The sequence below is a fragment of the Rhipicephalus sanguineus genome, chromosome 4 (assembly GCF_013339695.2).
Source record: "Rhipicephalus sanguineus isolate Rsan-2018 chromosome 4, BIME_Rsan_1.4, whole genome shotgun sequence".
NCBI classification, from domain to species: Eukaryota; Metazoa; Arthropoda; class Arachnida; order Ixodida; family Ixodidae; genus Rhipicephalus; species Rhipicephalus sanguineus.
The window spans coordinates 96781524-96809263 of record NC_051179.1 but is presented as its reverse complement, the minus strand read 5'-3'; the positions used below and the strand labels follow the sequence as shown (position 1 = coordinate 96809263).

General features: G+C 46.8%; 1 protein-coding gene across 1 annotated transcript; it reads left to right on the top strand.

The window, feature by feature from the left end:
- The first annotated feature begins 5137 nt into the window (after nt 1-5137).
- Nucleotides 5138-26433, top strand: LOC119391427 (neprilysin-1-like). Its single transcript, XM_049415282.1, has 4 exons — nt 5138-5321; nt 9978-10216; nt 16217-16357; nt 26092-26433. Exons 1-4 carry the CDS (start codon nt 5138-5140, stop codon nt 26431-26433), a joined length of 906 nt encoding a protein of 301 aa, XP_049271239.1.
- The last annotated feature ends 1307 nt before the right edge of the window (nt 26434-27740 follow it).

The window sequence follows — 27740 nt, the reverse complement described above, 5'->3', positions numbered from 1 at the left end:
TCGACGCGAGAACGCGAGGCCGTCAAGAAACAGGTCGACGAAATGCTACGCGACGACATCATCCAGCCGTCCAAGAGTCCGTGGGCGTCACCTGTGGTGTTAGGGAGGAAGAAGGATGGAACCCTACGTTTTTGCGTCGACTATCGTCGCCTGAACAAGGTCACGAAGAAGGACGTGTACCCTCTCCCACGAATAGACGACGCCCTAGATCGACTCCACAACGCCAAGTACTTTTCGTCGATTGACCTCAAGACCGGCTACTGGCAAATCGAAGTCGACGAGAGAGATCCGAGAAAAGACTGCCTTCATAACACCAGACGGCCTGTTCGAGTTCAAGGTCATGCCCTTTGGTCTTTGCTCGGCGCCCGCGACTTTCAACGCGTTATGGAACAGTACTGGCCGGCTTGAAGTGAGCAGACGTGCCTTGTGTACTGGACGACGTCGTTGTGTTTTCCTCAACTTCGACGAACACCTTCGACGCCTTGAAGCTGTACTTCAAGCGATCAAGACCTCCGGACTCAGCCCTGAAGCCTGAAAAGTGCCGCTTCGCGTACGAGGAGCTCTTGTTTTTGGGTCACGTGATCAGCAAGAATGGTGTTCGCCCGGACCCGCGGAAAACAGCTGCCATCGCTGCCTTCCCGCCACCCACCGATAAGAAGGCCGTACGCCGTTTTCCTCGGCTTGTGCGCCTACTACAGACGCTTCGTCAAGGAATTTCACGAATAGCCCAGCCACTAACGCACCTGACGAAGACCGACGTGCCATTTCCAGTGGGAAACGGCGCAAATCGAGGCATTTCAAGAACTTAAACGACGCCCTTCAGATGCCTCCAATACTAGCACATTTCGACGAAGACGCCGATACGGAAATACACACCGACGCAAGCAGCCTAGGACTCGGCGCCGTTCCTCGTGCAGAAGACTGACGGGCTGGAGAGGGTCATCAGTTATGCTAGCCGGTCGCTATCAAAGGCAGAAATCAACTATTCGACAACGGAAAAGGAGTGCCTGGCCATCATCTGGGCTACATCGAAGTTTCGCCCCTACCTCTACGGCCGGCCCTTCAAAGTTGTGAGCGACCACCACGCCTTGTGTTGGCTAGCTAGCTTGAAGGACCCTTCCGGTCGCCTCGCACGGTGGAGCCTACGACTGCAAGAATTCGACATTCACGTCGTTTACAAGTCCGGAAGAAAACACTCTGACGCCGACTGCCTGTCTCGTGCCCCCGTGGACCCGCCGCCGCAAGACGACCAGGATGATGACTACTTCTTGGAACCATAAGTGCCGACGATTTCGCTGAACAACAGCGATCCGACCCGGAACTCAGAGGCCTTATGGAATACCTCGAGGGCAAGAACGCCGTCGGTTCCGATAGTGTTCAAGCGAGCACTGGCGTCGTTTTTCTTGCGCAACGGTGTTCTCCAAAAGAAGAACTTCTCGCCACATCGAGCCAAATACCTTCTCGTGGTGCCTCCAGAATGGCGGCCAGAAGTCCTCGAGGCCCCTGCACGACGACCCGACAGCAGGACACCTCGGTGTTTCCCGAACGCTGGCAAGAGTACAGGGAAAAGTACTACTGGCCGCGCCTTGCCGCCGACGTCACTCGCTACGTAAGGACATGCCGAGACTGTCAGCGACGCAAGACACCGCCAACAAGACCAGCGGGCTTTCTTCAGCCGATCGAGCCACCTCGGCGACCGTTCCAGCAGATCGGGATGGACCTCCTGGGGCCGTTCCCAACGTCCGACTAGCGGTAATAAGTGGATCGTCGTAGCTACCGACTACCCTGACCCGCTACGCCGAAACAAGGGCCCTACCTAGAGGCAGTGCTGGCGAGGTAGCGAAGTTCTTTGTTGAAGACATCGTTCTGCGTCATGGCGCCCCAGAGGTCCTCATCACTGACAGAGGTACGGCGTTTACAGCGGAGCTAACTCAGCGATCTTGAGGTACAGCCAGACAAGCCACCGCCGGACCACTGCCTGACCACCCTCAAACCAATGGCCTCACCGAGGGCTAAATAAGACCATCGCCGACATGCTGGCCATGTACGTTGACGTCGAGCACAAGACGTGGGATGCCATCCTTCCGTACGTGACCTTCGCATACAACACCGCTGTGCAAGAAACGACGCAGATGACGCCGTACAAGTTGGTCTACGGACGGAGCCCGGCAACGACGCTCGACGCCATGTTACCAAACGTGACCGACGAGGAAAACATCGACGTGACCACCTACTTACAACGTGCCGAAGAAGCTCGACAGCTCGCCCGCCTGCGCATCAAGTCCCAGCAGTACACCGACAGCCGTCGCTACAATCTTCGACGACGCTTCGTGGAATACCAGCCCGGCGACCGTGTTTGGGTCTGGACGCCGATACGCCGACGTGGGCTTAGCGAAAAACTCCTTCGGCGATATTTCGGGCCATACAAGGTTCTTCGACGCCTCGGCGCTCTTGACTACGAGGTCATCCCGGACGGCATTGCGAACTCTCAGCGACGCCGCGCACGACCTGAAGTCGTCCATGTCGTGCGCCTTAAGCCGTTTTTTGCGCGTTAGCGAACCTGGGGACTCTACTTTTCCATTGTTATTGTAATGTATTTATGTATGCACTTGTTTTTTTTCTCTCTTCTTTGTTCTTTCACAAGCATCGGGACGATGCTTTTTTTCAGAGGGGGGCAATGCCACGCCCACTTCTTGTCTTGTTTGATGTATTCAGTTTGACCGGCAGGAACGGTTATCACGCTCGACGCTGTCCGCGAAGTAATGTTCTAGAAGCGTCGCGATCGTAGTAGATCAGTTTGTTAAGATTGCGCCCCGCACGCGAATGTTCCAGCTTTGTCTAGAGAATTACGCCGCCACCAGCGATATTGCTGGAAAGTTCGATAGCGCCTGTATAAAAGCAGACACGCGTGACCGCTTGTCAGTTGATCGACGGACGACGCCCTGTTCGCCGCTATCATTGTACAGCGTGTATTGCTGTAGTTATAGTTCTCATTTTCCCGGCCACAAGTTCGGCCAAATAAACAGTTTCATCCCGCAAACGCCGACTGCTGTCTTCGTCGACGTCACGACCACGTGACAATACTCTTATACGAGAAGGGCCAGGCGGGCTGTCGCAAGTTCTGTGTCCGGTGGTCCAGAGGAGCAAATGACGTGTCGTTGCAAGGTCGCTGGACGTAAACGCTCGTTCAGGACCCTCCGACAATGTTAGCCTCTCAACGTTAACGCCTGACCAGGCCAAAGCGTCTTCTCCTATTCAGCATCTGCTCCGTCTGTCTAGGCAACGTGGCCTTCACTTGCTCGCGCTACGCGGGCACCTGCAGGAAGGTATCACCTAGATGGCCGAGCTGCTCTTATTCAAGTGCGCGTGCTTGCGTGTTTTCGACGCGCTTCGACGTCTTTTCATCGGAATCGTGGCACATCACACCTGCGTTACCATTCCGTTACTGGACATTCAGACCAGTAAGCATTCCGTTGCGCTAAAGAAAACAGGTGCTATGAAAATTGACTGTCGGTCCCTTTAATGAAAAAAAAAAAATTGGAGGCAGCTTATCTAGGCTAGGCTAGGTTCTGCAAGGGGAATCTTGCTACACTTGGTTATGCTAGTTTACTCCCGTAGCCGAAGCACAGTTTGCCAACCGAACGATGTGGCTAGTCGAACGTGCTGTATTGCGAGCACTCAGTACCGTCCTGTCGTCCGTTTCCGAAGCCGTCGGCGAAATCGAACGCAAGCAGTCCACTGCCGCCCCTAAAGATCGCCGCTTTCATCTTTCTGCATCCTTCTCTCGACGTTTCGCTCGCTGATGTTCCTGTTCATAACTCGTTTCAGCCCGCAACTTTGCGCTCTGGTACTCACGCTTTCGCTTCAACTCATTAGCAAGCCGAGCGACATCCGCAAGATGGCCCGACGCAGCTTGCCCCTTTCCCCGCTGAAACCACGCAGACAACTTCGGCACAGATAGACCAGCGTCCTCGCTGCCTCCTTCCATTGCTTCAATTGCGACGAGTGCTTCAGTTCAGGCACTGTGCCATCACAGTGCCTGAACATGAAGCACTCGTCTGTCGATCCGACGTGGCAGAGAGAGTGGCGAGTCACGTGGTTAATCACGTGCACATGGCTGGCGAGGCCGGCGAGGCAGCGTTTGTCATCCTAGCAGCGGTCAAAGCAGCGGCGGCGGCGGACGCGGCTTGTCACGCGGTATTCGTTCTTACTTTAAGGGCAAGCGGATATGCACGGCGAGAGTCGCTCGAAGAGGCCAGTAAAGCTTTCGCTTTAAAAAGAGGATGAAGAATACCCCTCCTTGTTCACTGATCAATTTAGCTGTCTGCTTATCTTCTAATGGAACGCCTATAATTTCATCGCATGCTTCGTGGCGCTCAACTGCATCCACTTTCTTTGTTAGCCTCCAAGTTTCTGCCGAAACGTTAGTAGAAGCAAAATATCATGATTTATTTTTTTCTCAGCTTTAGAGACAGCGGTAGGGATCATAGACAGTTACAAACCGTGCGCATAACAGTAACGAGTGTCGTGTCTTTCTTGTCCGCTTTGTCCTCGTCAAAAGTGCGCTACTTCACCATGTGGTATAACAACAAAACGGACTCTTCAATAAACCCATCAAGCATCATATGTCTCCAACATTGTCAGGGTTGTTCCAGTAGTTCGATTGGTTAGTATCTTAATATTCACATTTCTCTTTGCCTGACTGGTTACTAAAAGATGAACAGAAAGTCGTTTATCTTTGCAAAAGCATGTACCAAAATTTCAATTTTTCTGGGTAATAGAACGAAGTAATGATTGTGATATATGCCGGCTGGCTGCTGCCAGAGACATCATAGAAATCCAGTAGCCTGAACACAATGTTACCTGGACAGCTGACAACTAGGCATCTGCGTGATTATGTCGCATAGACCTTGCTTTGACTAGTCTTTCTTTTTTTTTTCCTGATAGGGTGAATATCATTCTCAAATTGTCCAACGCTACCCTATAAATCACGTTAGCGCAATATAGAAGAAAACAAAGAAAGACCACAAAACACTTAAGTAATACCACATAATAATGTGCCATATTATATTCAAAAACGGTGTGTCTGAAACGGTTTGCTTGCATGATGATTTCCTGAACAGAGATCCAACCGTACATGGTAGGAGAAGCAAAGAACATGGTGGACGAAATCCGCAATTCCTATGTGAGGGCCCTGCGATATTCAACCTGGCTCAGCAGCGAATTCCGACAAGCTGCTATAAAGAAGATTAGGGACATGGTGTCCTACGTGGGAAGTCCCGGGCGGCACTTAGAGCCCGACTTCGTCGAAGAACTCTACAGTAAGTATCCAAAGTATAGACGTCTATAGGCACCACATACACAACCGTGTAACCCAGGGGGGGGGAGGTGCAGGCGCTCCCCTTGTGCATAAAACGGGGCACCCACTTTGCCCCGTTCCTTTTCTCAATATGGCGTCTCTTGTCATTCTTGAATGCACAGCGTTATTATCATGGACGTTTCCAATATTGGAGGCAGCGGAGCCCTGATGTTGCACTAAAATAACTATTCACTTGTCACCTTCAGCCTCCGAAATTTGGGGATCATACGCAGGCCATTGTAAGCACGTATCACTATTTTCGTTCTGGAGCCATTGCGAAGCATGGTTTCTTTCAATCTCGACCAACCTTGGGAAAAAGGCCTGTGCTGTTACTAGAGTTGGCTTAAAATATTGAGCACGATTCGCGACATTTTTCTCAATCAGTTTGAACTTCGACTGCAATTACATAGGCATGAAACATAGCTTCGCGGTTCACTTATCGCGACAATCGCTTAGCACGTACCAATCTTGCGCTTTGATCAAGGTCAAGAACCCAGCAAATGTACGGGTTTGGTTCAGCCTCGTGTTCAACGCGCTCTAAAGCACTACGGTTCTATACGCCTAGTGCGCTGCAGCTTTGACTGAACGAGTGGCACCGTTCGCAGTGCGGCGCGCTGCTAATCAGTCGCGGCTTAGAGCGGGTGCGTACGGGAGGAACTGCAGCAGCTCGAAAGGACGCAGCTAATTCGCGGTGAAGCAGGAGCCTAACTGCGCTATTGCGGCGTGTATGGCAGTCAGAACAGCTACATATACGCCGCCGGTAAGGTGTCAAACATAAAATTATATGAAACGAGCGATGAGAGCGTTGGATGAAGGCGGTGCAACGTGCGAGAGCATCCTTAAGTATAGACGTCTATAAGGCACCACATACACAACCGTGTAACCCAGAGGGGGGGGGGGGTTGCAGGCGCTCCCCTTGTGCATAAAACGGGGCACCCAGTTTGCCCCGTTCCTTTTCTCAATATGGCGTCTCTTGTCATTCTTGAATGCACAGCGTTATTATCATGGACGTTTCTAATATTGGCGGCAGCGGAGCCCTGATGTTGCACTAAAATAACTATTCACTTGCCACCTTCAGCCTCCGAAATTTGGGGATCATACGCAGGCCATTGTAAGCACGTATCACTATTTTCGTTCTGGAGCCATTGCGAAGCATGCTTTCTTTCAATCTCGACCAACCTTGGGAAAAAGGCCTGTGCTGTTACTAGAGTTGACTTAAAATATTGAGCACAATTGGCAACATTTTTCTCAATCAGTTTGAACTTCGACTGCAATTACATAGGCATGAAACATAGCTTCGCGGTTCACTTATCGCGACAATCGCTTAGCACGTACCAATCTTGCGCTTTGATCAAGGTCAAGAACCCAGCAAATGTACGGGTTTGGTTCAGCCTCGTGTTCAACGCGCTCTAAAGCACTACGGTTCTATACGCCTAGTGCGCTGCAGCTTTGACTGAACGAGTGGCACCGTTCGCAGTGCGGCGCGCTGCTAATCAGTCGCGGCTTAGAGCGGGTGCGTACGGGAGGAACTGCAGCAGCTCGAAAGGACGCAGCTAATTCGCGGTGAAGCAGGAGCCTAACTGCGCTATTGCGGCGTGTATGGCAGTCAGAACAGCTACATATACGCCGCCGGTAAGGTGTCAAACATAAAATTATATGAAACGAGCGATGAGAGCGTTGGATGAAGGCGGTGCAACGTGCGAGATAAACAGGCGCTCTTCATTTTATAAATTCTTGTTATTATGGCGCATATTTGTTCGTCGTGGTCATGTACTCTGCCTTTTTTAGCCCCTATGGAGGTCTTCGGCAGCTTGTCAAGCACCGAAACCGCTTATGCAGTGCCCACTTCTTGGTGGATGATGTGAGAGGCTCGATAGCCCGGCGTTCTGCCTATATGTTCCTATACTTTTTGCTGCGTGCTATGGGGAAGGCTACGGCGTGACCCTACGACGAAGCGTTAAAAATGTTTATATCTGGAACGGGACACGGCGAATGCCAGAGCCAGGAGCACGGTAGGTCTGTGCAGGAGGTGGGCTCGCACTTGTTGACAAACATAGCCAAGGTGGTGGCGTGCTTACACCATCCTGGGCGCCCAGCCTTGCATGTGCACCTTGCTCTCACAATGTGCACTTGGTTCTTTGAACAAGTGGGGAAATGCGCAGAATTCATCAAACAGCCCCAAGGAACGAGCGAGCTAAAAAAACTCACAGGCTCCCACAAGCATTCAGTCAAGACAACTCGAACGCGAAAGCCATCTTCTTTTTCCTCTGAGCATGTGTATTGATGCTGTCCGGCCACCCTTCGAAAGCTGGCTGCACCTAATGTGGTCCTGCACTGCTTATAAGATCTGAGGCACCACAACTGATTTTGCATTGCCTCCGTGATCGGACCACCTTTGACCAAGTTGCGATGCGATGTGATGACGTCATCATGTGACGTTTCGTTAGGTCACTGTAACGTCATAATGACTAAAGCGTACGATGAAGATAAATGACTGCTCATGGCGTGAAAATCTTCTCAAGCACGTCATGTACGTCATGACATACACTACCCCGTCATGTGTGCTCTAGCGGCCGGTTTATTAACTTGATATATACCAAAATTAGCATGACATGACAAGACTGCGTGGCGAACATAAATAACTGACCATAACATGAAAATCACCTCAAGCATCCCACGTGCGTCACGACACATGACCCACTCATGGCGCTCTAGTGACCATTCTAATTATTTCATCTACACCAAAACTGGTATGGCATGACAAAAGCGTATGATGAACATAACTGACTGGCCTTAACATGAAAATTATCTCATGTATGTTAAGTGCGTCATGACAAACAAGGCACGGTCATGGTGCGCGTAGTATGTCTGAGCTTCGCCTAGTTTTCGTGGGATCGAGTGAGTGTCAACATTCACGCGGCTTTGTCAGTGATGCGTTCCTCGAGTCGATTAGTTTAATCCGAGCTAATCCAGACTGGCTTAATCTGGCCATACTCAGCCATTAAACTGCCGAGGCAATATCAACTTACTCAAAACTGCCTTGCTCGGGACAAGCTTAATCCAGCTTAATCCGGATTTGTTTAAGCGGACATATTCATTCATCCAACTGGCTAGGCACTCTCAACCTACTAAAATTTGTCTTCATCAGAATTAGCTTAATCAGCGATCATCTGGACTGACTTAATGTGACTATAAACAGGCACCGAACTGGGTAAGCATTCTCACTTTATTCAAAAAGACCTGGTTCAAAATTAGCTTAATCCGGATTAGCCTAATCCAGATTAACTTGGATTCTAGATGTATTTTATCTACTTCAAATCCAGTCCTACGTCATGACTAGGCCACCTTATCTTGGTCCGGATTAGCGTAAACCGACATACTCCACACTAATCCGGCGAATACACCTTAATTGGTATCGACAAGTATTGATTGGTATTGACTTGTGTTTATTGGCTTGTGCAATCTTAATCAGGCAGGGGTAGTCTGGCTTAACTAGGCTTTTCTAGGCTTATTCCGGCGGCCTCATTGGGATTGATTAGCATCGATCAGTTTTGATTGGTATCAAATAGTGTTGATTGGTTTGACTGAGCTTAATTAGCCTGAACTATAATTAGCTTGTGCCAGCTAGGTGTATCTAAGCTCAAATTGACTTATGCGGGCATAGGCAAGCTGAGCCAAGTTTCTGTTCACTCTGGAAGGCCTAACAAAAAGCTGAACAGGCCCTCTGCAGTAGCAGCTTCACACAATGATTATGTTATGCAGCTATTGCAAGAAAAATATTTAATTTGTTCACAAATTTGTTCAAAAAATGGTCATGGCCAGCGATCAAAAATAGACGTGCATATGTTACTTCCAAGTCAACAACTAACCTCGCATATTTAGGCGCCGTCTATCGGATGTCAGCGGTCGAGTTTCAGTTGCACCTCCCATTTTTTTCTTCGCTCGCTGTTACGAGTGAAGCGAAACAAACGTTGGCCTTTCGCATGTGAAACAGTAAACAATGGCACACAGAAGCCTGTCATAGCGGTCCCAGGATTGATCTAATAACATGAACACTAACGCGTTTGTAGCACCGTCCCCGCGCTAGCCACTGCACTCCGCCTGGCACTTTATAGACAATATGTTTTCCCGTGAACAAACGGCGGCGCGGGGTGGGTCAAAATGTGTCTCCACCCTCGAAGACGCTGCGCGGGCATCAGTGCATCCTAATCCAATCATAACACACTAATCACTTTCTCGTATTTCATGTTACTGGTGATGCATTTAGCGTGCGATTTAGGTCTACATCAAGGCCTACACCAATTTTTTTTTCTGTGAATAAGAATGAGCTCCTCTCGGTTCAAGTTGCCCAGCTGACGAATGTTCAATAGACAATAAATATGGATATAAAAATTTATTTATTCACGTCTTCACAGCTACCTGTGGAGTCGATAATTTTGACTCTTCTTCTAGGAAGTGGTCACACCGTGAACAGTTCGATGAAAGCTTGTGTGATCAGGCATCACGCCACGAATGAAACACACGGTTACTCTAAGGCAAAAGAATGTCTTACCGTTCGGGAAACAGTACGGTTTCCTTGTTCGCTATCTGTAAATTATTTGTTAATCCTTTCACTCAGAACCCTACCCGGATGCACCGCTGGACCTAGACCAACTGTTCCCGACCTGGATAAAGGCTCTGGGTCTCTCTACACAGTATATGTGGATGGACACGAAGACCCCGCTGTTCGACGACACTGGTTACATCCCATTTTATACAGGCGCCCTCAACGATATCATTGTACCGACAACATCCATGCTTCGTCCATTCATGTATCCATATGGGGTACTCGCACTGAACTATGGTGGGCTTGGAACGGTACGCACACAGCCTTCCCTTTTTATTACGTGTCATCCCTGCTGTGCTTCTTTCCACCTAATCATTCCTTGAGCATCTGTTCCGCTGGATTACAGCAGTAGTACAAAAATATTATATATGTTTGAGAGTGTTAAAAGGACCCTGAAACGGTTTTTTGAAGTTTTGTCAGCGTTTAGGCAGGGGCATCCCCAAATCATTCGCAAAAAAATAAGCGACGCACTGTCTACCAAGGCCGCTACGGAATTTATATCTATACCCTCCTCCTCACCACTGCCTTGCACCCTCAATTCACAGACACCCTGACATCGCCGGCGATCGCAGCGCTCTCATGAGCGCACTCGACGGTTTGAGCTTCGCCCAGTCATGGCCTCAGATATTGTGCGCCGACGGGTTGTGCGCAATCTCGGAGGCCCAACAAAGACGAAGCTCGCGGAGTGGTTGATATCTGCTCCGACAGGTGCCGCCACACTACCAGCAAATCTTATTTTATTCTCCTGTACGGCGACAATCTGCAAAAGCATGCGGACAAGCAAAAATAATTCAAGAACGATCACCGATAAGCGTAAGCTCGGGCAATGTGGTTGTGTCTTCAGGGGTGAAGTTACAGCCACAAAAACGTGGATCGTGGCGTTCAGGGCTGGGCAAAGATACTTTGAAATTGTATCGCGATACGATACAAGATACTCAGGCAAAAAGTATTGGAGATACAGATACAAGATACTGCCGCACTAATTGTATCCGATACGATACTTGGCAATTGTATCTTAAGATACTTCGATACATTCTCAAATATGTTATTATAGATCCATACAATGTAGCAGCAAACGCCTATACACAAAGACGTCTCCTTGAAAATTTCTGAACTGTGACCTATTTAGTTTCACTTGCATGAAATGTCTGTTAGTATCTCAAAAGTTTTGCCCTTCTTGCTCAAAGTACATTAGTTTCCTTCCAAAACAACTTATTGGGGCTTGTTTTAGCTTGCTCACAGGACAACTCTTTATACACTTCGCTGACAGCGGTTCTTGCTTGTCATTTTTGTAATTGATGGGAGTCGCTGCTCAACTTGGCGACCAGCTAGCGGGTTGCCATGTAATCACAATAACGTCAATAAGAAGCCTTCGCACGACGGCGCAAATACCGGTGTGGACTTTTACCTTGTCCGTAAAAGACAATTTGCACAATACCGTATATCCGGACAGGTGTACAGCAGCAACAACTCTAATAGCGACTTTTTTTCTTCCTGGGAGGGGGGGGGGGGGGGGGGAGTGGCGCGGGGAACGCATGGTGTATACGGGGCTTGCGACCGTTCGCTAGCGGCCCGGCCGGCACACATGATCGTCTCCGTTCCATTTGTTTTTGTTTTCTAAATAAGTATGTTAGTGAGCTACACAGACATGACTGGTATCAAGCATTTCCTTCGTGAGGAACACGTGGTCACCATGTGCTGAAACATAACCGTGGAACAAAAACTCTATATTTCAATCCGCGTCCAGATTTCACTCGTTATGTACATCCGTATCGTTGTTTCTAGAATCCGGACTCAAAATGCCCTTCAGAAATGACCTATATATGAGATATGTCAAAGGCCTCCTTTCAAATGGCAACGTCATTTTGTTCAAACTCTCTCCGACCCCACCATCTTCACTGTCCCCGGGCCTTTGGAGCTAAATTTCGCGACTGCGGCCCGCCGGCTATAAGCTGAGTTTGAGACCCCTGTTGTATATGTAGATGACGTAAACCTGCAATAAATTTCCATGTTCTACTTAGCTGCTGGCGTAAGGGATTCTTTGTTGATATACTCACTAACGTGCAATTTTTTTGCAATTTTTCTTGAACGAGAGAACATGTGCAACACAGGAATGTCTCAGACGTATTGCGTAGCTGCACGAAGCATCGCAGGACACCGCCGCTATTCGCGCTATTGCCGCTTATAGCTCCCTTTACGTAGCGATTAGTAATAAGAAAAATATTTAAGAAGGCCTAAACCGGAAAAAAATATAAGTAAATAAGAGGTGGTTGTTTATCAAACATTCACATTGAATGAGTACAGAAACACGATACAGACGGCGCCCTTAACAGCTATGATCACGAAGTATCGTCAACTTACCTGTTGAGACCAGGCCCGTAGCCAAAAATTTTTTCGGGGGGGGTGGGCACTTGCTGAAAACCTAGCCGCCCCCCCCCCCCCCGGCTAAGGGCTTGGTTGAGACAATGTGAAATTCAGTGCCTATGGAAAATTGCCTGAAACGGCTCGTTGGGACGCTCATGAGTAAAACGGAGCATTCAGTAAAACAACGTTTCTCGAATCCCCTTCCTAACATCTTTAAGATGGCTCTTTCATTTTTATAAGGCAAACTCAATTTCACTATTTTCTTAAGCGGTAAGTAGAATATTTTGTACTGTATACTCAAGGCACGCCCACATAATAATATATTTGTTTTCAAAATCGCCTTGGCAACGTGTAAATGTGTAAACAGTAGTAGAAATAAAGCAGACAGTTAGAAGAATAAAGCAGCAATCTTTTTTTGGGAGCGCGTTACAAAAAGACATACTGCAGTGACCAGACCGGAAAAACAGTGCAGAGACCTAGGTAATGTATGTGACGCAAAATTACAGCTAAGAAAGCACTTGTGCCTTGTGCTAATAATCAAACCATGATTTCATAAATTCTTTGAATAAATGCAGATGGAAGTGAAAATACCGTACGCCAAGATATTTTCTGTTAGGTAAACGCTTGCTCTATTAGATCTAGCATCAGTGCCTGTGGTGCTAAAGTTTTTACAATCTTATTTGCATATAAGTTAATTCATTGCATGCAAGTCAAACTTATACCTCGAGATCTTTTAAATCGCTAATATGTAAAATCCACGCGACGCAAAGCAACCCCATTCTTGCACGCATCACATTTCGTTACGGATCAAGACGCAAAAGAATCTGCAATAACGACACTGTAACAACATCAGAATTTGCGCGATAGACGCCGCACGCAGTGGAGTACGCGGCGCAGGACAGTGGCTATGAGCAAGTGTAGCGGCATTGGAGCAACTAAAAAGAAAGAAATCGAGAAAACAAAAGGTACGTGGGCTGGGCGTAGACGTCCGCGTGCTTGTCTTCCTGATCTACCCTCACTGGGCGACTCTGGCGTAAAAATAACGTCACCTTATTCAGATCGCTTAGTGGCACCAGTACCAGCTTGAGAAGCGGAGTTTGGCCAGCGATTATTGTTTCGCACGGCTGTGTTGCGATAGAAGTATCTTGTATCTTAAAATACACGATACATTATCGAATGTATCGGAAATACAGATACAGATACTCGTCTTTCGAGACGTATCGCGATACAGATACAAGATACCCAAAGTGTATCTAAGATAGTATCTAAGATACATGTATCTTCGATACTGCCCAGCACTGGTGGCGTTGAATGGATAGCGAGAGCGCGACGCTCATTGCAGCGACGAACTGAAGGGATTCCGCTCGTCAGATGCCTCACGAACATTGCACGATGTCGCAGCTTCAGAAGTCACCAATTGCTAGAAATTGCTAAATATGTGGTACACAACACGGCTAGGGAAATTAATTATGTCCAAGAAAAGAAACCTTGAGATAAACACTGTCGCTCAGCTCACGTCAACACGGAGTACGTTGTAAGACAGGCAGACGACGCTCGCTGGCCACAGGAGGTTCAGTGACGTGTACTGGACATATCCAATCAGGTCAGCAGCCTGCGTGATGTCGCGCTTCCAATACGACGCGCACTGGAAGTGGGCGGTTTGAAAACGCGTTTGGCTGAGCCGCTGTGATTGGTGGCGATTCGCAACTTCAAAGCCTTGTAATAAATTACACAGTTTACGCACAGAGCTTAAATCGGTCTGTAAATGATCCTTTGGACTTGCGCTACCGGCTCAGTGTGTTCGTACAAAATCGTCAAAACCGTTTCAGGGTCCCTTTAATTTATACGCCAGGAAGAACGCTCAGGGATACGCGTTACGAGAAAGAAATGCCACATTTTTCACGCTGCACATAGGTAAATTAGCGACCAGCGTCGTAGGTTTCTGCACATTATAATAAAGCTTGAATGACATGCTAAAGGGACAAGCAGTACGGACTTCACTACAAAACAATGATAGCGAAATAGTGTAACAATTATCGCAGTGACGCGTATAGCCGCCTACTTTTTTTTTAACCTGAACGCGCGAGCGTCGAACGCCGAGTCGATAAGCGCCGTATAACGCTGCGGCGAAATGAACGAGAATACGCTCATGCGCGCAGAGAATAGTCCGGTGCAGCTTTCGTCTGCCAGGCTGTTATACGAAACGGACCCAACCCCTCCTGATTTTCTACCCTTACTTCCTTTGTCCTGTTTCTGACTTGCCGCGGCTTATGTAATTCTTGCCTGAGGAAAGTGCTGTGTGCACCACAAGAAAAAGAAAAGAAAAACAATGCTGATACGCATCGATCTCACGCGCAGCCACTTGACTTTTCTTTTAACATGATGGCAGCGTTAAAAAAAAGAAAAAAATGGATGACGATAACGGTGCTCAAGAGAAGCGGGGGTGATGTCCGGCTACCAGAACAGCCTAGGAGAACAGAGCTGCAGAGGAGTGCTCATCGTGCGTACTCTCGATCATTTCGCCGTTGTGCTCCGCTATACGGCGCTTTTCAACTCGCAGGTCGATGCTCGCGCGCTCATGTTAAAAAAATGGGCGGCTGTTCTTCTCATACACTTTGCAAATCAATCAACCGAAATTGCCCCCCACGGTGGTCTAGTGGTCATGGCGGACTGCTGACCCGAAGGTCGCGGGATCGAATCCCGGCCGCGGCGGCTGCATTTTCGATGGAGGCGAAAATGTTTCAGGCCCATGTACTTAGATTTAGGTGCACGCTGAAGAACCCCAGATGGTCGAAATTTCCGCAGCCCTCCATTTAGGCATCCCTGATAATTATATCGTGGGTTTGGGTCGTTGAACCCCAGATATTATTATTAATCAACAGAAATTCTTCTTATTGGACAGTCTGCCAGTGGACATTACATTAGATTCACTCCTCCTGTACAGTCGTTGCATTTCTGGCACGTAATAAAGGCATGTGGTGACCCGCAAGCTCTGTGTGATATGAAATTGTATAAATTCGTTTGAAAAGGAACGGCTATTGATGCAGCCAGCGAATCAAGAAAGATGCTGGCCGTCGTCAGATCGCCAACTGCTATTTCTCCACAGCGTGGGACACGAGAGTGTACTGTGACGCATTTCGCTGCCGATCAGTTTTTCGAATGTCCAGTGCATATATATATATATAAATAATAAATATATATATATATATATATATATATATATATATATATATATATATATATATATATATATATATATATATATATATATATATCTGGGCGCCAGGAGATCACATTACCGGTAGCGGTGAGTCACGAGATCATGCTGCAGCTTCTTCTGGAAAATAGCAGAGTTGCGTTTGGCTACAAGTGCAAGTGCAAAGAAGCGATAACCAGACACAGTTAGTGACGGCACCACACAGGAATCCGTCACAGTGGCAGAAAGGGAGAGCCCCTCCCACACCCGAAGGATCGCTTGTTAGACTGATCGCTCCCTCGAAAAGGTTTCAATTTCAGTTACTCTGCATTGTACTCATGATACAAATGGCGCAGTGCTATCGACTTTTTCACATTCTCTAAATATAGTATTTAGTGCTTAGACGAGAATAATCCGATGCGTTTTTACAACTGTTTTACGTACTGAAGGAATTATCATCACAAACTAAGTTTTATGACGTTGAGGCACTTAGGATAGATCATCTTCTTCATCTCCAAAAGACCCCTGATCACCACTACTTGGCGGGATGAAAAAAGAGTCAGCGCTTTTCTCCGCATACAAAGATACGTAAAACGCTCTAATTTTTCAATTTCGTTCAACAGCTCCTCATAGTGCTTTGTTGTCGCGTAAATTTTTCTTGTAAATTGCCATTGACGCTTTCTTTGTCCAGATGATTGGCGGAGAGATGATGCACGCATTGGACCCACGAGGCTTACATTCCCTCGAAGGCTACGTACCAGATGATACGGACGCCGTCATGAAAGAATACACAAAGAGGGCGCTGTGCTTGCGGAAATCTCGCAAGTCTGTTGTGAGTAGATCTAACGCACGTTTTGTCTCGACTAACGTCTCCTTCTCTCTCACTACGTATATATATATACATATATCTCAGAGGTGCCACTTCATGCGGACTTCGTTTGTTTATTCAAAGTATTCTTCAAGTGGCACCTCTCCTGCTTCTACGGCAACCAGTCCCTCAGATATATATATATATATATATATATATATATATGTGTGTGTGTGTGTGTGTGTGTGTGTGTGTGTGTGTGTGTGTGTGTGTGTGTGTGTGTGTGTGTGTGTGTGTGTGTGTGTGTGTGTGTGTGCGTGCGTGCGTGCACGAAAAGAAGCGGGAGCACGTACCAATAACAAAGAAGCAATTGTACTACCTAACGTTTTAACGCAGGCTGGGAAGGAAGACATCTCTCCGTTTCAATGAGGAAATCACGAGTGCAGGATGCATATGACATCTCTTCAGACGAAAAAATTGTTCCAAAAGCCGGCTGAATTCATGAATGCAACAAATTGGTTGCCATCAAGCTTTGCGAAGGTGAATGTCCAGCGAAACCGTATCAAACACCGCACATGCTGATAGGGGGGGGGGGGTATATTTTATTATTATGTTAGAGTAATGGTAGTGATAATCGCTGTGTGGTCACTGTGATTGGTTCCAAGACCATTCCCAGCAAGACAAACTTGTTCCTTTTGTCGAGCATTGTATTCACCCTGCGCTTCTGGTGTTTAGTTTCCATGTTCTACCTGTGGCACTCTTAGGATGAACTGAATGTGTTGCTAGACAGCTCTATCTTCTATATATGAAAGCGGCAAACATACGCGGGCAAAGGAGAGGCCGTTTGACGTCATTTGAAGGCTACGTACAAAGTACAAAGCAGCTCCAACCTAATCTTTACCCAGAACGCATGCAAGGTTGTCCCCATTGTTCGCAGGCGCCCCATACATAATGCGGTTGTGATGCTAGTTTTGTGGTTTGATTTATTTGAATGAATACTCACCTTTGTTGTATGCCTTACTGCAAAGAAAGATATGTCGTTTGCCTTCAATTGCTAAAGATACACGCGTTTGCTCGTCTCCCTCTTTCCTTCGCTACGCTGCGTTCGTTGGCTCATCTGTCCACCTCTCTGAATGCCCTTCCTCCACGTTCGAGGTGAAAACGCAACGAAAGCGTATCTCCTAACAGATGAGATCGTAAACGTCTGTGATGGGTAATGGGATTTGCCCAATTTCTGTGGCAGTCACGCACTATAGGAATTTTGTACTTACGCCACAAATGTTTCAGACTAACGAGAGGTATACAGCTTCGCTGTAAAGTGTCCATTCCGACTTACCACAACAATTATTAACAAAATAGCGTAGACGTTTCGCCACCAAAGCGTCTATACACACCTAGGCATGGCTCCTTTCTAAGCAATGCTACGGCACCGACTCGTGAACGAAGGTGGGGGAAAATAAAGTTCGTGGAATTGTGGCACATTCGCCTTTACCCATCGGTTTGCAAGTTTTGCAACAACCGCGGCCCCCTACCGGACGTTTACAAGGACGTATGCGACTAGTGGACTGGTCGATATCCGTTCATTTGCTGCCATTGTATACTGACAATGCCACCTGCATAGATGGCGGAACGTCTGTCATTCTCTTAATAATTGTTCTGTTCACTCGGAGTAAACCTTTTAGAATCTCTTCAGACGCCGGTCACGTTACCAACTCAGCCGTCACTCTCGCCTCTGCTTAAAGGGGGCGCGTGGAATAAAATATGGGGCGGTGTTTGGGGACCATGAAGTGCGCGTGATTGGACACATATCGAGATCCTCCTCAGGCAGTGGACAATCTGGGGAGATGAAAGGTTACTTTAGCGCAGGGCATTGGCTTGTTAAGCAGTCTTGTCCAGTGTGACGTAGAAGCTTAACCTGTAAGAAGTTAGCGTCGCCCAGTATCACCTGGCCGCCTAACCTTATCTGAACGCCTATTAGAGGTAGAGACGTGAAACCAGCGGCTGCTATAAAGTCTACAGTATAGGTAAACCTGCTCTCAAGTGGCCTGCAAAACTAGGCCCCCAGGAAAAACTGCTGTGCAGTCACCTTAAGAAGCAAGAAGAATCGCCAGAGCTCTGCGGCACTGCTCAGCTCCTTCGATCTTTTGGGACTTATCAACGTTTGTCGCCCATCTGTATGCCAGCTTTTGTTTACCTTGGAACTGTTGTTACAGTTAGGCACTGTTATGCGTATGCTTTTGAACTGTTAGCGAATTGCAATGTGCGCTGTCCTAATTTTTATATCCATCGTTAATTTCTCGCGTCTTGCATTGTGCCGTAACCACTGATCGTTTCTAATGTATGTGTGGTAGTTGCTTTTGCCTTCGTCATTGTTCGTACCATTCTGCGTATTGCTAAGCCGCATGTAAACATCTTGTTTTTTACCGACTCTGACCCATTTCATGTGTCTGCTTGCGTAGCGGGGGAATAAATATGGAACTTTGGAAACAAAAAAAAATACATTAGAGGCTCATTCGCAAAGCTTTGCGCCGTCTAAGTAGCATCAGGTAGCGTCCATCGGAAATTTCACACTCCGCTCATCGTTTTAGTGACTGGTTTGCGGTCAAGATAACACCTCATGATTTCCCTCACCGGTACTTCAGCCTACCTAACATTATAATTACATGCACAACATCTCCTTAGGTTCTGCTGTCCGTGTACATGTTTACATAGTTTTCTTTCAAATAAACCTTATTAGCTGTGTTACAAAAGCGTAAAAGTGTATTTTCAGAGGAACGTCTGGTGGAAAAGTGGACGAAAATATCTCGTTGGTTAACAAAATTACCTAGTCGTGCGCTGAAGTGCGCACTTGCGGAAGTTAAAACTTCATTAGCTTTTCTACGACAAAGCTAATATATGTAAATCGGCAAGACGTAACGCTTTCCTTATATGTTTCTGCAATAGTAAGGGCACATTTCGTGGGCGAGGTTGTTCCAACAATGATAAATATAGCACGTAAGAAAAAGGAATGCACGCGATCTATATATTTTATTGTATCACCGTTGTCAGCAGGTGTTGATCAGTCAGCGTGTCATGCGAATAAAAAAAATATAGCGTATGGAGTGGATTCTACTCGGCCGATTATGTAGATGGAGCTCCGAACAGGGAGAGAAAATAGGAGCACACATGTGCGTAGTAAATAATACCCAGGTTTACAGTGCCTGCATTAGTTTCTATATTTTATATCTACAGTATTAAATTTATGTTTGCGACATGACTTCCTGAACTGATGAACTGAAATGATCAAGTGATGCTAACATAAATATACAAGCTGTCGTATATGAAGTTTTTGTATTCGAAAGCCATAGTAGCACTTATTTGAAGTAATTATATGAATCATACATGGGGATAGCGGCCACATAATAGATCCTAGTGGAACTGATGCTCGAGGTGAGATACTCGAGAGGAAATATATGAGAGTCTTCTTGTCAGGAAACGTGTCTTGCGGCAACGCCATGTCACTGCAATTAAGAGCGAAATGTAAAATTTCCGTATGACTAGAATCCTGCTTATACGACACGCACTTTTGCAAATTAGTGCCCAGGATTGTATTCACCGGAGAGGTGCTGCGAACCACGAGAAGTTAAAATGAACTATCCATTTGACTAAATCTGTTTTTCACAAACTTTGTGAGAGTGACACACATTCATGTTACGTGTATATATATATATATATATATATATATATATATATATATAGCTTTCGAAAGAATGTTCCTGGCTATTGGTTTATTATATGAAAGAAAACTAGTCACAGTGAAAAACATAACATTTATTCCGAGCTTTCGGCCGGGGACCGCCTTTATCAAAGAATCACCGGCCTTTATCAAAGAATTCTTTGATAAAGGCCGGTCGCCGGCCGAAAGCTCAGAATAAATGTTATGTTTTTCACTGTGACTACTTTTCTTTCACATATATATATATATATATATATATATATATATATATATATATATATATATATATAATATTGTGTGCGTGTGTGTGTATACAAAATCGTTACGTACGAGCCCCAACCCCCGAACAAATTTTCTGCCCACTCCACTGGTAGCGCAGTCAGTCAAAATTGCCCAAAAATGCTAAGGGAGCACACGGAGGAAAATTTTTGTTTGCAATGTCTACGCTTTAATTAGTGGTTTTTGTGTCTCATAATCCCGAAAATTCATCGTGCATGCGCTAACGTATCGCAAATGTACTGTTGGCGTCATTCATTATGACTGATTTTGGTGTTTTTCAAAACAGTCGCCTAATATATAGCGCCCCAGCACAGTGAACTACTATAAGATCATGCGCGCCCAAGTTTTGGTGAAGTTGAGAGCGCGCCTCTTTAATCGAAGCCGCGCGTGCTGGGAGGCGGAAACGACGAGGGTGTTGCAGTAATAGTTAGGGGTGCTGGCGCGCCTTGCTTTGTCACCACCATACTCTGAAGAGGAGCGCAATGTCTGGCTGCGTAAGACCAACGTTGAATGCATCGCGGAGACACGTAAACAGAAGATGTAAATTGCAAGACATTCCCTCTCGCGGTACCTACTTGAAAAGCCACTGGCGTGAGAAGCGCAGAACTGTTTTACGACATGCTGGCGCCTAATAGATCTGACGTCCTCGCTTCGAGTTATCACACGCTCACGAGCACACGCCCAATCATTTGAAGCAGTGCGACGAAAACGCAGGATTGGGAAGGACAGACTCGGACAATAAAAGTGAAACTGTTGCCCGGCGCCGCCCAGCAACACTGGCAACAGACGGTTTTCTGTGCTGCCCACCGCGTAAGGAAGCATGCGCTCGAGAGTAAGGACGGACAATGTGGTTTCAAACCCGCGTGCTCTTGCATGTGCGTGCGAACAACTTCTCAGCGAATTTTAGACCTTAAAAACGAGCTAAAGCAATGTTGACACGTGATGTACTGGAACTATAATTATAATTGAAAAGGGGGCATATGCGTAAGTTGAACGCCGATAAATTTTGATGCACCTGAGCGACAATAGCTTGAAAATATCTTCGGTATGATGTGATCAATCTTGTCATGCATGGATATGTCGTAATGTCGCCAGTAGAGTACTGCACTGGCCGTGATTCTCGGCCCGGGCCCAACACAAGACCGGAACTCGTTGAAGTTTAATGACCCGCACCCGGCCTGGTGACGCAAAAGCGAGACCCGGGCCCGACCCGAGCCCGAGAAAAAAATTCAGCCCGGCCCGACACCTAGAAAAAAAATTCACCCACCCGGACCGGCCCAAACGAGGTCGGGCCCGACAGGGCACCGAGCCAATTGTCTAGGTGGTGCTGCCCGCAGATGGAATCGCCAGCAAGGCATTTTAAGTAGCAAATATACGTTTTTGGCCCATGCTACGCTAACCAGTACGCTTTAATCTAAGCGGTGGTTGGTTGATCTTGACGGCTAACGTCCCAGCTAAATGTTTAAACAAACCCTTGTGGTGTAGTAGATAACGGTAAAAGCGTAATCAGAGAACTAGGTGTGATAGCCAGAAGAGCGTCGCATATTGGACGCAGAACTTGGTCGCCATCCCGCGGTATGTTAAAATGTGATTGAACACCACGGCCGGACTAGAGGGAAACGCAAAGCGCGTCGTGCCGCCCCAGTAGCCCGGTTGCGATTATTCTAGGGGCGAGCGCGTGAGCAGGGGACGTGGTGTTACAGCAAGGTGAGGCAGGCGCGCGTCGCAGAGAGATGAGCGAGGCCGACGCTTTTACGACTCTTGGCTAAGGTAGCCACCTCGCGGTGTGTTAAGGCATTGACAAAATTGCACTTCTATTGACAACGCGCCGAATGGGAGGGACGTGTAACGCGTTGCAGGTGCTAATCGAGGAGGCCACAGTAATGACGAATTACTTTACTTTACCGCTCCCAGAGGGCAACACCACCCCGCCGACCGGGAGAATGGTAAATATAAAAGGTGCGTTTATAAAGCCTCTGAAGTCTGTGACCGTGGCGCAGTGGATAGCGTGCCCGGCATCTGTTGTTGTGGACTGAGCGGTCGTGGGTTCGATGCCCGTTGACGGAACGTTTTTCTTTATCATCTGATCGTGTATATTTTTTCTACGTCATATCCGTGACGGAAATCATCACTTAAGTCGTGGTGGACTCCGGCATAAAACACTTTCGTGTTAAAAAAAGCCGAATGTATTACTTTTGTTTAAGTACGCTAACCTAGGTAAAACCAGGGCTGGGCAGAGATACTCACAAAAGTATTCCGGAATACAGATATCGAAATACATGAACTGGAAGCCTAAAATACAGATACTGAGATACATTTGCTTTTAACGTAACGGGATATTTCGGAGATACTTTTGCAATAAGACGAAAAAAGTATTCCAGAATACAGTTACAGCGATACACACACTGGAATACTTTTTTTTTTATTTCAAGGATGCTCATACTACGCAAAGACACTTATTAGTGCAGCGTAATGTTGTAAATAAAGTTACAGTGCATCGAAACGTTCAGTTCATTTATTTATTTATTACAGTACCCTCAGCGCCATTAGGACATTGCAGGGGAGGGGGTGGACAAAGTACATAATTAGCAATAATGACGTAATTACAAGTATCAATTGCAATAAAAATACACTATTTCACAGCAACAGTAAGAAGGATTGGACACCGAAATAGACATACTTGGCGAACAAACTTAGCTATGCTAGAAATAGCACACGTTAAGCAAATCACTCGAATCACTAATGAAGACGAGTGAATTCAGAAAAAGTATGCATTTACTTTGCACATATGATCTGCTTTGCTGAGAAGGTTGCTGTGTGAGCATCTCAAATAGGCTGTCTTCTAACAGCGTCAGTTCAGCCTCAGCACAAGACTCGCGAAAGAAAAAAAATCTGTCTACCGCTGAAGGCGAGCACAAATTCGTTTTATAGTGAATAAATATCGCCTTCATAGCCGGATTGCCCTGCAGCGTGGCGATATCTCTTCTCAGGTCATCTAGATACCGAAACACTTCCGCCCTCACTTGGGTTCTTCTGACTGTTCAGAATCCGAAGTCTGTCCCCACCTTCGGAATCCTAAGCCGTCTGACCCTGTCGGCTTCAATGAAGCTGTCACCACTCCGACGCTACCAGCACCCATTTCAGAAAGCCGCAACAGACGAAGTCCGCTCCCGCGGTGGGGGAACCTGCTACCACAAAAGACCATTTCACGCATGTAATCAATTAGGAACGCACCCTGACATTGGAGAGGTGGCTGAAAGCGCGTCAAAGATAGTCATCTTCTAGTCCCTTCCGCCGCGACTACGGGAACTCCTTTTGGAATGCCGCCGCTTTGAGAACTGAATGCATGCGAAGCATTGCAAAGCCTGTTCCAAGGCGGTATCCGTGCGGGGGGTGGCGAAGTAATAGCTTCCCACCTGAAAAAATGTAGGCGTGCTGCATTGACCTTGAGAGATAGCGACTTTCGTCGGCAGAGGCCGACAACACTGCCCCCGCGATTCTGCCGTCTGCGGCGTCGCGCGCTTTACCACATGGAACATTCTGTGCTTGAGCGGAAACCATCGCCGCCCTATCTGTCGGCGACCGGCAGCGCGTCTTTGCTTGTCTCGGCACAAAAAAGAAAAACGCCATTCCCCCATTGGAAACACGCCTCGACTCATTTCCGACACAAAAAAAAACAATGTAACGAGATACCCGTGTCCAGCATAGTATCGCGATACAGGCGATACATGGTAAATGTATTTCTCTACTGAGATACAAATACATTCTTCAAATGTATCTCGATACAGAAATACAGATACTCAAAAGTATCTCTGAAATACTATCGCGATACTCTTGTATCGCGATACTGCCCAGTCCTGGGTAAAACTTATAACGAACTCCGTGCACCACGTGTGCTTTTCGAAATTCGTATAAACAGCCGAGAGGACGACAATACAATTTGTTATAGGATCATTTTTACATATCACACCACTGCTAGTGTACACAGTCCATGGGGCCGAAGAACTTGCGTCGTTATTTATTGTTTGCTCAGTTTCTTCCTTGGTTTTCCATTTTTTTACTCACTCCCCTCTGTCGCAATGCCTTTGGCCTTGCGGGTATCAATAAATGAAAGTGAATTGAAATACGTTTTTGTGGCAAAGTTTACAGTTCATGTCTGCTCATGTTTTCTGCAAAATGACAAATTATTAAGAGATTCCGGCTGTAAACAAGACATGCTCTGTTGCACCAGATATCTTGCCGCGCTACAGTTCCTTGAACGGCTTGCGCTAGCATCAGGGGCGCTCGAAAGATGCGTTGCGAATTGTGAAGGCGTCGGTTGTCGTAGTTCTCAGGCCTTTCCCACTGGACCGAGTTTTGGACGTCTGTGCAGATTTCTGCAGAAGGAAATAGCTGTCCAGCTCATCGCTTCATTGATCTTGTTCCCGAACGTCGTGCCACTCTTCAACAAAAACTATAAAACTCCTCTTTGAACGCTTCTCCTCGCAGGGTTCAGCAGTGTATGCCAAGCGCGGTTTGTACTACGTTCTTGTTTTGCATAATATATTGCTGTATACCTTGCTACCAATGATGTACCGGTTGAAGGTGGCGATGGGTCTACGCGGGAAGGACTGGCAGGAGGTGGACGAAGACGTTTCGATCTGTTTTCGGCGTTTCTTCCAATTCGGTAATAAATGCGCCAATAAGCTATGTATGCATATGGTTCTCGGAAAATGGACATCACCCAGTATGGAATTCGTAACTGTCTTTTTTCAAGCCAGATATATTGTAAAGTGAATATACATCGCCCCACACGTTGTTCGAATGGTCCTACGCTATTCCTGCACATTCCAACACATGTTGCGGCAGTATCATGGAGCTCTCGCACCATTAGCGGAACACGACGAAAGGTCAGACGTTAACAATGCAGGCACACAAACAGGCTGTACATGTCCAAGTCGCGTCATATGACCACTGTGAGCCTCGACGGAGCCACAGTAAAAAGTGTCTTTATAGTGATCCTATGCAACGAGATTACGCGCATACCTTTCGTTTTAGTGGACTGCGGAACTTTAAGAAGCATTTCTCTGCTTTAGAGCTTTGTTATCGCTCTTCCGATGATAAGTTATAGATATAAATTTATTATGTAAATTTATTTATGTTATATTTATTACTGCGGTTACAAAATAACATTCTGGATATAAAATAATAGCGAATGCGTTTAATAAAGCAAAGAATAGTGAGATATTAACTATATAAGCGCCTAGTCTATCAAGTAGCCCCATATGCGAGTAAGAAAAAGAGTGTTCAGTACTTGTCTCTCTGATAACATCTCGAAATAGCTAGCCCGACAAAAAAAGGCGTTTTTTTAGATAAAGTATGTGGAACATATGTGTATGCACAACGTATGTGGAAAAATCTTAAGGACTGAGCAAACTTCAAGCCCGGCCTGACGCGAGCCGGAACCGCCTCAAACCCGAGCCCAGCCCTAAGCCCGGAGCTTCAGGCCCGAGCCTGCCGCGAAAACTTAGGGCCTAAGCAGTCTTAGGGTCTAAGCATAAAGTGCATACACACATGGCCAAACGTGCGTCATGTCCATATCCACATAAAGTGCATATGGACATGACGTACAAACAACAAAGCCAGTGCGAAAAAGAAACATTCAAGACTTAGCTTTTGCACTACTTTTCCTCATGTACTAAACGCGCCTGTTTTATTCTGGCAAGTGTTTAAAGGTAAGCATTTGTGTAAACTGCGTATTCCTAAGAATGGCCCCTATTTTCAGCTGTCCTTAAGTGGCCAGCAAGAACCGTTGAGCGAGGAACTGGACAGCGAGAACCTGGCTGACCTGGTGGGCACCAAGATGGCGTATGACGCTTTTGATTCCTTGGTGCGCGAATACAGGGACGAAACACCAGCAGGCCTGAACATGTCAGTGCAGCAGCTGTTCTTCTTCAACAACTGCGTGAAATGGTGCACTGAGAAGAAATCAGAAGAGCCAGACTACGCAAAAATGCGCTCGCGTTGCATTGTGCCACTGATGAATATGCGGGAGTTCTCCAGCGCTTTTGGCTGCACTCTCAAAACACCGATGAGTCCACGAGAGAAGTGCACTTTTTGGGATTAAAGAATGTACTGTTACAACTGTTTTTAGCGATCCGTTGGTCATGTTTGTTCGTTTGTGTTTCCGAGTCGAAAAAAACATTTCACAATAAATACATCGAAACACATTTGTATACGCTACACTGCAAATAGTTCATTGTGTGTGAAATGCTTGAGATAAGCTTCTTTAGTGATGAGTACTTGAAAAACGGTTATTTAATTGTTCTACACAAACATATGACCAGCAAGCACCCTCACAAGTTCATGCATACTTCTGGACCACAGTCACGCGAACGACGATGGCTACTTCACCTAAGTGGAAAGGCGGGCGCGGAGTGACTATGGGGGAGGCGGGAAGTGCTGTGCCTGCCAGGGGTGACCCGTTTGTCCGCAACATCACAACTTACGGCGCACCATGCCGCCTTACTAGCGCACGTGAATTGCATCCTACAGGGCAAGGGATTTGCTGCGTCTTGCTAATGCCATGACGGAACCGCAGACCAAGGACTCCAGGGAGGAATGCATTTCTTCAGGCTTTCTTTAGAAGAACGCGTGCGGTCCATTGCCCTACAACTGGCCGAGCCACTGCGCCGAAGGCATTATGGCGGCCTTGTGAGTTGCTTCACTTTCTCAAAAGCAGTGAATGTCGCGTCAAATCATGGAAAGAAAATACATGCCCAAAACATAGTCTCCCCACTGTTAAATGAAAACTTCCTCATTTGTGAGAGAACAACAATCCACAAAAATTGGCCACCGCGACTGCAGGCGGCGCCCTAAAGTACAGAGATCAGAAAGTAACACTGAGGTGGAATGAATGTTACTTTTTCGCTACTTGTATTCGTACTTACTTTATATGCCGTTTTGTTTAGCCCTTACTCCACCTGAGTAACAGCGTTCAGGAGGATACAGCAATCTTCGAAAACCGCGCGGCGGAATCTTCGTTTGATCTAATGCTCTACGACTACCCCGATGCAGAATATTTTTGTGCAGAGCATCTGCCAGTAGAACGCTACTGTGCTGAATTCCGCATGTCATGAGCCATATACATCGAAGGAACAATTTGTGCATTAAGATATCAGTCGGCTTATTGATGTCGACATGTTTGCAGAGCTCTTCAGCTCAGAAACAATGGTTTGTGTTATCTCCGTCCGCTTGATATGGCAATGACGCCCTTAATGGACGACGCGTAACCGCGTGAAAGCCCCTCGTTACGCCAATGCAGTTGGCTAGTGAAAACACATAAAGAGAAGCAACTTTTGCCCAATGCGTCGCTATGATATGAACGCATAGACCAGAGTAGCAATGTAACTCTGCTACCCGAGCGCGCTTTTC